This window comes from Balaenoptera physalus (genome assembly GCF_965194825.1).
Source record: "Balaenoptera physalus genome assembly, chromosome: 8".
NCBI lineage: Eukaryota > Metazoa > Chordata > Mammalia > Artiodactyla > Balaenopteridae > Balaenoptera > Balaenoptera physalus.
Window position 1 is genome coordinate 96727264 of NC_138887.1, and position 11194 is coordinate 96738457.

Below are 11194 nucleotides of genomic sequence, written 5' to 3' on the forward strand. Positions count from 1 at the left end.
CGCAATTTGATACTGCTAAAACTGTACTTCTTCTTAGATAAAAAATTTTTTTAAATCCTTAAATTTTGGTTGTTAAAAAATTAAGGGGCTACTTCGAATTTACTAGAAATTCCCCAATACACAAACATCTAAGCCAGAAACCACCTATAAGCTACTGTTATATTTTACTCAAAATAATTGTGTTATTCATATCTTGACTTGTCAATCGTGATGGTGGTACACATGACCAGTTTAGATTTACACTGGACTTGTGTAAAAAGTAATACTATATGTGTATCAACAGTTAGTACGGCCATTGGTGTATATTAAAAAGTTTTTTTAAGCTATGGTTGATTTATCTAGATTTTGTAATAAAGCCAAAATTTGCAATGGGTTCCCTCACGGCAAGGGAGGATACCATGTATCACATATAGAAGTAAAGGCAGTCTTAGTAGTAACTGCAAAGTAAGTTCCCCATCATATTCATAACAGCCAAGTTATTACACCTTTTTCCAGTGGTTTCACTAAAAGCAAAGTTAAAAGAAAACAATCTATGAATAAAAGAAGACGCGATTACAAAGAGTATGCTGTGTTTTGGAGGTATGATGTGACAATGTCAATAAGATAGGTGTGCAAAATAAAATGTCTCAACTTTTCCATAAATAATTTTCTATTGTACTATAAATAGGCCTTATCTCTATAGTTGTCCTTTAAGAACTCCATTTCTAAAGCAGAGTAAGTTGTTTCAGGAATTTCTTCACTGATTAGATTAATATAATGCGACAAGAGCAATTCTGAGGCACTTCCCTCTTTAAAAAAATTTTTAAGAAACAAAATTTTTAATAGGACATATCATTATGGAAATGTTTAAATTTGACTAATGCTCTTAGAAAGCATTTTGTAGCATCCTACACGCTGGATTCCGTAACTCAGTTTAATCTTCAGACACCCACTTGTGCCAGGGCCAGTAGAACAGAAAATTCTATTTATCAAAAACTGAATTTCCTATTTAAAAGGAAGCACCATCTTTGATACCATTTATTAAAAGCTATTTAAGTCCCACATGAACTTTATATTTGGCTTCTACTGCAACTACCAGTAAACTCCACTATCACTCTGATTTAGGAAACTGCAACGTTTTCGGTGTGCGAGAGTTCTGGTTTGACCTTGCAATGTGAATGCTCTGTGTACCACAGCAGTGGCTCCCAGGGGAACAGCTGAGCAGCCGTCACGTTTCCCAGAACAGGGTGTAACATTCTTTTGCTCACCGTGTTTATTTAACGGCACACTCCAACTCTCAGGGCACGCAGTCGGCTAAAAATTTCAACCCTTATCGTTCACTGCTATGAACCCGTTACTATACTCTACAGTTTAAGATTTTTTTACCCATTTTAATCTCTTGACAATACACAAATAAGAAACACACTATTTTATGCTATTTGGGTCAAATTAATTTTATTATGCTCCATGATGAATTGCCACCAGTGCAACATCCTATTCACTATACATTTCAAAAAAATATTTCACATACTAAACAAAATTTCGGTTGATAAATGGAAGTGAATGATTGAGAGTCTTTATGAATCTCATACATACAGCATGTGGCTAAGCTGAAACTGTCTATCACGTAGCATTCAGATATAAAAAGCCTCATGCTAGTCTGTTAAAGGCGAAGGCTGTCAGACAACCATTTAGCTGGAGCACGCGTGGGAGGCTCTCAGGCGGTGCACGGGTGTAGTGTTGTCCACGACGCAAGGCGGTGGGGGACTGAAACATGCAACCTTTACGTCTAAAGAGGATTTAGTCTTCGCGGCTGGACGGAGCTCCAAAGCTGCGGTGTTTCAACCAATAATGACTCAGACTTTGTGCAACAACAACAAACAACAACAACAAAGTCTTTTACTTTTCCTTTAAGAAGAAAGAATAAACTTGATTATCACTGGCAAATTTTATACCCACCTGACGTGTTTCAAATTGTGTTTCCAATTCAAAGAATCGATATCCTCTGCTCAGAGCAGCTCCTGATACATCTTTATCATAACAAAGTCAGCGGGGAAACCCTGAATTCCTTGCCCCAAAGTTAACAGAGATCTTAAATTGGCATTACTTTAAAGATATTTCTAAGATATTTTAAAAATTCTGTATAATGTCTAAAACAAAAGAAAGGAACACGTTTATTATTTTTTAAAATAATTACAACGTTCTATTTACCATTTGCACAAATTTCTAATTTTACTGGTTAGTAGTTGTCCAGCCTCATCCACACCAGACCCACAGAGCTCAAGCCACAATAAAAATGAGAGTAAGCAGAAAAAGGTTTCCAGCAGCAGAGGGCACTGTTTTTGCAAGTAACAAAAAAGTCTAGAATCTTTCCCACGTTCTTAAATTATTCCTGCAAGGTAGGTAACATTCTTTGAATAACTTAACTGTTTTACTGCACCACTGACTGCTTTCAGCAACAAAACCTTTTAAATTATTTCTCATGATAACTAGATGCATGATCACTAGAGATTATGTGATAACGGGTTAAAATTCAAGCCACATCTTGCAGGTCCAGCCTGTCAAGATCATGCCAACACTAGATTTTGGTTGGTACAATTATAGACAGCTTAATTTTTAGTTGGATGTTGTGACTATAGTAATGAAATACATTTGGAACTACATTCTGCGTATGACTCAATGTGAGAAAAATAGGTGTCTGTATGTAAATCAGATAATTTTTCTACCTAAAATTTAAAGTAGGTAGGTATGATAATTAATGCTATAAATATGAAACAACCACCTTTAGGCAGACTAATGTATTGTAGAGAGGCATTGTATCATTTAGCATACATAACAAATGTGCAGGTTGTAAAGTTTTATTTGTTTTTTTTTTTTTTAATCTGTCATTCAGTTTTGTATTTCAAGAAATTTGACATTGGGACCACCAATCTTTTAAGAAAAATGTAACCCTTCACCTGACATTTGACAAAAATCTTGAGAAATTATCAAACTTTAAAAAAAACAGCATAATAGTTTCATCATTACAGTGTATACCTTTGCCAAATAGGTAAGATTTTTATATCTGGTATTTCTGAATACCTCAATCCATACAGACTGCAAAATAAAAATACTTAATTCCACACCACTTTTATGATGTTCTGATCTTTACAGTATATTTAACCAAATATTGAGGTAACCACAATGTATAGCCTCCTTCAGTTCATGTAGAACGAAATTATCTCTAAGATCCCCAGACCTCAACAACTTTTGTTTCAGAATAGTACCAAAAATATTTTTAAAATTTTTGCCTAAAAGAGCCTGCCACATTTGCTATAGCACAAAAATAACCTCAGTCAAGCATAGGTATGCAAGGGCTCCTTATGGTTCCAGCCTCCAAATACCACATCTGTACAGTAACAGGCAATACTGCTGTAAGAGGTGTGTTACTCATTTTCCCAACTAGCATCTCTGTAGTGATTTTACATAGCGCATATTGCTAAAATTTGAGAAACTGCATCAGTGTAGTGATGTCTAGAGAACTGTGCAATGTATCAGCTTCAACATTCATGTGGCATGTGTTCAAAATGAAGGGGCTAAATAAACTAAAGTTTGCATCACTTAAAAAAGAATGTAGTGCTATACTAGATTTTAATAAGAAAATTTAGGTACAGAAAAAGTAGGGTATGAAAATAGTGTTTTCCTTCTGGCATTATAACTAAATTACATTAAGGTTTTTGTCAGTCTCACATATAATATTTAAACTCCCTTGTTGATGGAATGGGAAATATTCACAAATTAAGTGAGCATCCTGGTGTAAACATGCACACAGTAACAGGGAGTAGCTTTGCAGAGGATTATGACAAACCCTTACAGATTAAATGAGGTATTGCACAGATTAATAAAAAAAGCAAAAAAGGCAACAAAAATATACAGCAAATTGGTAGAACATTTACATGATAATTTTACAGAATCCATAGACAGCAAGCAGTGTTTAGTATTTCACCTTAAAAATATATATATAATATATAGATCAGTCTTCCCATTCATCATCATCCTCAAAATCTTCTTCATCATCTTCATCCTCATCTTCATCTAGAAGAGAATCATTAATACAAACAATTAAAACATATGTATAAGTAAAATGACGTTTCATAATTCTTAGGGGACTTCTCTAATTATTCAGCTTCTAAAACACAAACCTGGAGGAATCTAGTTACTAAAATGGTTTAAAATGAATCAATAAAATACATCTAAAGAGTATTTGATAGTGAGCTGAAGATTAGAACGTGACTAAGACGACTTGGGTTCTAGTCCCTAAGTATCTATGTAACCAGTTTCAACCTGTTTCTTTACGTGTAAAATCACATTTGAGTTGATCTCTCTGAATTTTAGGGTCACATATTGCAAATCCAACAAAGGCCCCTTCAATGACTGTCTTTAAAGAAAAGTTGTAAAAAATATAACCAGCACATTGTTTGTCTACCAATTTCAATTATAATTCCAGTGACAGGCGGGAACCGCATCAGCACTAAGCCATAAAGGAAACGGAGTAGGCAGTCCCAATACCTAACCTCCTTTTCTACCCCCTATTCTCCCTTGAACCCACTGACACTGCTCTTTCCGGGTCACCAAGGACCTACAGTTGCTAAAGCTAAAGCTCAATTCTCTGTTCTCATTCTCCTGACCCGTCATACCCACCTGACCCAAATGATCACTCCATCCTCCTTCAAACATTTCTTCACCTGACTTCTAAGATACCACACTCTCCAGTGCTCCGAACTCATTAGACTTTCTCTTCTCCATTTATACCCACTTTGATGATCTCATCCAGTTCCATAACTTTAAATACCATGTATATCTTAATGACATGCAAATTTATATTAACCGTTCACATCTCTCCTCTGAATTCCAGACTCATAACCAAATGTCTACTCAATATCTACTTTTAATTTTTTAATAAGTATCTCAAATTTAATATGTACAGAACCAAATTCCTAATCTTTCCTTTCAAACTTGCCACTCCTAAATCTTTCCCACTCTGTTAATGAAAATTTCACTCTTTCAGCTGCTCAGTTCAAAAACCTCAGAGTTATCCATCACTCCTTTTTTTTCCCAAACCTCACTTCCAATCCATCAGCAAACCCAATGACTTCTACATTCAAAGTGTAACTGGTATCCAACCACTTCTCAGGTGCTACCAACCTGATTGAAACCTGCATCATCTCTAGCTTGGATCACTGCCACTCCTCTGCTAAGAACCTTCCAGTGGCTTCCCATCACATTCATGGCTTCCAAAGCCTTACTCCTGGCCCCCTGCCACCTCTCATACTACATTCCTTATTCCTCTTTCTCTTGCTATCTTGTTCCAGCCCTACTGACCTTGGTTGGTGTTGTTCCTCAACCTCAGGAACTTTGTACTGGCTGTTACACACTTTCCTGTTTTCTACATGGTTTACTCCCTGAACTCCGTCTGGTCTTTTCTCAAATGACATCTTATGTAGGCCTCATTATCCTCTTTCAAAATGAACTTCCCTCTCACGGCCTGTTAGTCCTTATATCTCCCTTTTCTGCTTAATTTCTGTCCTTAGTACGTATCACCATTTAATATACATATTTTCTAATTTGTTTTATTTATTGTCTCTCTCTTTCTCACTAGAATGCATGCTCCATGAAGGCAGGGATTTTTGTTGTTTTTTTATTTTATTATTATTCCACAATAAATATTTGTGGACTGAATTAACCTATCCTATCTTTGTAACACGGTATGGAAATAAAAATGCCTATTTAAGAAAAACAAATCTTGCTAAAAGATCTTAGATACCCACAGCCTTAAGGAGAAAGAAAGAGAAGGAAAATAACATTTATTGAACACCTACTATGTGCTAGGCAATCTGCTCATTAGTTGCATATTAGTTTACTTACTGTTCATGTCAATCATCTGATTTATGAATTCTCTCCATGTAACAAATTGGAGAATTGAGGTCCACCACAGGGAGTAAGTAACAGATTTAATAAGAACCAAGATCTGCTTCTAGTACATCATGCTCTCCAGTAAACCTCAACCATCACATCAGCAAAACCCATATTCTTTCTCTCTTTTAAAAGTGACATTCATTTACGTGGTGGTGTGCATATGTTTAATAACCTCAAATAAGTACTAGTTTATTCTAGGAAAAAACAAAAAAGAGGAAACAAAAAACTTTAGGATTCTTTACTAAACCCTAGAAACAGTATAAATTATCTCATTTCTCAGCCCCAACTCTTGCAAATCAGGGAAACCTAAATTTCTTATGTCACAAGAATGTCACAGGAATGAGATTCAGGACTCCAGCCTTGTTTACAAGTCATTTGCCAGGCATTCTATTAGTATTTCTGGTTTAGGAAACAAAATCGTCATTTTGCTAAAGTTGTTCTTCCAATTTATGGTTATGACAGTGGTGTCTTGACATCCATTAAGCTTCAAATAGACTAGTCACAGTTGCAACAACTTAAAATATATCCTAGAACCTACATCAATAAGTTACTCAATAGCAGGGGAAAATCTAGCAAAGACTGTGTCACAGAATAAAAAGAGAAACAGAACTTCAAATATTCAAATTTATTAAATATACATATACACATGCAAATATACCTGAAGAATGAATGGCTTTGCTCCTCTTCTGCATCACTTCCATTAATGCACCTACAATTCCTGAAGTGGGTGCAGGTGTCGGTGGTGTAGACTCTTGGCCATCAGATACCTTGGAAAGGAAAATCAGCAAAATTTAGTAACACATTCTTAGCAAAAAATCTCTGTCTCCAGAAAATCCTTCTCTCTTAGAATCACTTTATTATTTCAAAACAAAACAAAACAAAAAAAGCAAACAATCAAGCCTAGAATAGGATTAACAAAATTAAGAAGAAAAAAAACTGCTGCCTTAAAAGAATTCTCCAAGATACATTTCCCCTCCTTAATGTATAAGCCATTAATACATTTCCAAATTTAATACAACAGTCAAACTTTTTCCTAAATAATACTTGCCCTTACAGCTGGGTTACTTCTGTTCATTCTAGTACACAAAGCCTTGGCTGATGAGAAACTTTAAAATGATTATCAAAGGACATCATTTTACAAAACTAAGGTAGTATTTAGATTCCTAGAGTTATTAGAGGAGAAGAACATTTTAGGATATCTAAGAGCAATTAAAGAGACTTACGGTTTCCTAGAAAAACTCAGCTTTACAACTTTAAATATTATACTTAATATAAAATTATAATACAAATATGTATAATATATAACATATATACTAGAATTCAAAATGAACCTTCCTTCTCATATCATGTAACTTCTTGTTAAGGAGATCAGATGCGTAGCTTTCAAAATGTACCTCACAAGGCAACTAACTATTCCTAACTAAAGTACTTTACCTAATATAAACTACATTTGGGGGAAAAAATCAATATCAAAGGGTCTCATTAAAATCTAATTTCTATATAAAATAATCCCTGATTCCAACACTCATTAAAAAAGGGACTACAGGAAGTTTGTAGAGATTCAGGAAAAAAAAATACAATTTAGAAGCTATTGCTGTATGTGCACTTTGACTAAAATGAGCAGTCATTTATACAAAACAGTCATTTTGTTAATTTTGTCCCTGGACTTATATTATCCACAGAATGGTATGATATTGGTATAATTAAAAGTGAAATAGCACAGCTATACTAAATAATTACATACACACACACAGTTGACCCTTGAACAACACGAGTTTGAACTGCATGGGTCCACTTATATGCAGATTATTTTCAACAAATATATTGGAAAACTTTTTAAAGATTTGCTACATTTGAAAAAACTTACATATGAATTACACTGCCTAGAAATATGGAAAAAATTAAGAAAAAGTTAGATATGTCATGAATGCATAAAACATATATAGATACACATCTATTTTATCACTTACTACCATAAAATATACACAAATCTATTACAAAAAGATAGAATATATTAAAGCTTATACACAGACTGTACACGGCACCATTCCCTGTTGAGAGAAACGTAAACAAACATAAAGATGCAGTTTTAAATCATAACTGCGTAAGATTAACTGTAGTGCACACTGTACTACTGTAATAACTTTGTACCCACCTCCTACTGCTATTTCAGTACGCTCAAGTGTTGTGAGTATACGCTTAAAACTCCCTGTGATGTTATTAGTGTGAGCAGTTTGTCCCTCCAATAAATCGCGTATCACAGTAAAAAGTGATCTCTCGCAGTTCTCATGTATCTTTCATTGTATTTAGTGCAATACTGCAAACCTTGACCAAAACCACAGGACCCATACGAAGTACCACTAGTAACACTGGAAGTGCTCCCAAGAAGCGGAGAAAAGTCATGACATTACAAGAAAAAGTTGAATTGTGTGATATATATTGTAGATTGAGGTCTGCAGCCGCAGCTGCCCACTGTTTCAAGATAAATGAATCCAGCATTAAGGACCATAATAAAAAAAAGAACAAGAAATTCATGAAACCATCGCTGCAGCTACACCATCAGGTGCAAAAACCTTGCACTTTTTGTGAAATAACTTTATATCTCATATTGAAAATGCAGCTTCCATGTGGATGCAGGATTGCTATAAGAAAGCTGTACCTATAGACTCTAATGATGTGAGAAAAAGTGAAGTCATTATATGACAACTTAAATGAAAAGGAAGGTGAAGGACCTAAAGCTGGAAAATTTAATGCCAGCAAAGGACGGTTTGGTAATTTTAGAAAGGCGGTTTGATAATTTTGGCTTTAAAAATGTGAAGATAACAGGAAAAGCAGCTTCTGCCGACCAAGAGGCAGCAGAAGAGTTTCCAGATGCCATTAAGAAAATAATAGAGGAGAAAGGATATCTGCCTGAATAGGTTTTAAATGTAGATGAAAGTGTCCTATAAGTGCCCTGGAAGAAAAATGCCACAAAGGACGTTTATAAGTAAGGAAGAGAAGCAAGCACCGGGATTGAGAAGCAATAGGTTAACTCTGCTGTTCTGTGCAAATGCAGTCAGGTTTACGATCAGGACTGCCCTTATCTATAAATTTGCTAACTCTTGTTGAAGGGAAAAGATAAACACCAGCTGCCAGTCTTTTGGTTAGATGACAAAAAGGCCTGGACAAGGAGAACCCTTTTTCTAAATAGGTTTCATCAATGCTTTGTCCCTGAAGTTAGGAGCTGCCTTGCCAGTAAGGGACCACCTTATAAAGTTCTTTTGATATTGGAGAGTGCCCAGGCCACCCAGAACCCCATGACTTCAACACCACAGTGGTCTACTTGCCCCCAACACAACATGTCTAATTCAGCCTCTAGATCAGGGGGTCATAAAGACCTTTAAGGCTCATTACACATGGTACTCTATGTAAAGAACTGTCAACTACAGAAGACAACTCCAAGAGAGAGAACATCATGAAAGTCTGGAAGGATTACATCACTGAAGATGCCATTGTTCTTACAGAAAAAGCGGTGAAAGCCATCAAGCCCGAAACAGTAAATTCCTGCTGGAGAAACTGTATCCAGATGTTCTATATGACTTCATAGGATTTACAACAGAGCCAAGCAAGGAAATCATGAAAGAGATCATTGATATGGCAAAAAAGGTGGCAGGGCGTGGTGGTAGTGGTGGTGAAGAGTTTCAAGATATGCATCTTGGAGAAATAAAAGAGCTAACAGACACCACACCAGAAAAATTAACAGAAGATGACTTGATAAAGATGAGTGTTTCCAAACCAGTGCCAGAGGATGATGAAGAAAATGTAGAAGAAGCAGTGCCAGGAAAACAAATTGACATTAGACAATCTGGCAGAAAGAAGGGTTCTCGGATTATTCAAGACTGCATTTGACTTCTTTTACAACATGGACCCTTCTATGATATGGGTACTAAAACTAAAACAAAGGAAATTATTGGGTTGGCCAAAAAGTTCCTTTGGTTTTCAAGTAAAAGTAAAAGACACATTTTTCATTTTCACCAATCACTTTAGTGAACAACGTAGTCACCCTTTTGTTCCACTATCTTCTGCCACTTTTCAGGCAACATCATAATTCCATCTTCTAAAAACTTTTTATCTTTTCGAGCAAAGAACTGTCCCAGGTGCCTTTTATAGTCTTCCAGGGAATTGAAATTTTTTTCATTAAAAAAATTCTGTAAAGACCGAAATAAATGGAAATCCGAAGGTGCAATGTCTGGTGAATATGGCGGATGAATCAGAACTTCCCAGCCAAGCTGTAACAGATTTTGCCTGGTCATCAGAGAAACATGCGGTCTTGCATTATCCTGATGGAAGATGATGCGTTTTCTGTTGACTTAATTCCAGATGCTTTTCGTCAAGTGCTGATTTCAGTTGGTCTAATTGGGAGCAGTACTTGTTGGAATTAATTGTTTGGTTTTCCGGAAGGAGCTCATAATAGAGGACTCCCTTCCAATCCCACCATATATACAACATCACCTTCTTTGGACAGAGACTGGCCTTTGGTGTGGTTGGTGGTGGTTCATTTCGCTTGCCCCACGATCTCTTCCGTTCTACATTATTGTACAGTATCCACTTTTCATTGCCCATCACAATTTGTTTTAAAAACGGAATGTTTTCGTTATGTTTCAGTAGAGAATTGCATGTGGAAATACGGTCAAGAAGGTTTTTTTTGCTTATGTTGAACCCAAACATCAAAGCGATGAACATAAACCAAGCTGGTGCAGATGATTTTCAACGCTTGATTTGGATATTTTGAGTGTGTCGGCTATCTCCTGTATGGTATAATGTTGATTGTTCTCAATTAATGTCTCGATTCGATCGCTATCAACTTCAATTGGTCTCCCTGACCGTGGAGCGTCATCCAGCGTGAAATCTCCAGCACGAAACTTCGCAAACCACTTTTGACACGTTCAATCAGTCACAGCACCTTCTCCATATGCTGCACAAATCCTTTTTACGTTTCGGCTGCATTTTTACCTTTCTTGAAATAATAAAGCATAATATGCTGAAAATGTTGTTTTTCTTCCATTTTCAATATTAAAATGGCTACACAAAAATTCACCAATTTTTGGTAAGTTGTTTTTTTTTTTAATGCACGCTGATATGACAGCTGTCACAATACAATCTAATAAAATTGTTTCGAATGAAGTTAAAGACAACTAAAGCGCTACTAGAGCCATCTTACAGGAAAAACCGAACAAACTCTTTGGCCAACCCAATATGATATAGTTCTATAAAATTAATG

General features: G+C 35.7%; 1 protein-coding gene across 4 annotated transcripts in view; it reads right to left on the minus strand.

Annotated features, from left to right (window-relative positions):
- Positions 1–1417: 1417 nt before the first annotated feature.
- The window catches only part of WASL (WASP like actin nucleation promoting factor), a 65664-nt gene continuing 55887 nt past the window's right edge, over positions 1418–11194 (minus strand). For 3 of the 4 annotated variants that reach the window (XM_082472365.1, XM_082472363.1, XM_082472366.1), the window contains 2 exons: positions 6593–6701; positions 1418–4053 (listed from right to left, as the gene is read on the minus strand). In XM_082472365.1, the coding sequence (XP_082328491.1) occupies positions 3992–4053; positions 6593–6701 (171 nt within the window). In that variant the 3' untranslated portion in view covers positions 1418–3991. The remainder of the gene's footprint in view (positions 4054–6592; positions 6702–11194) is intronic. The other variant, XM_082472364.1, reaches the window with a different exon arrangement.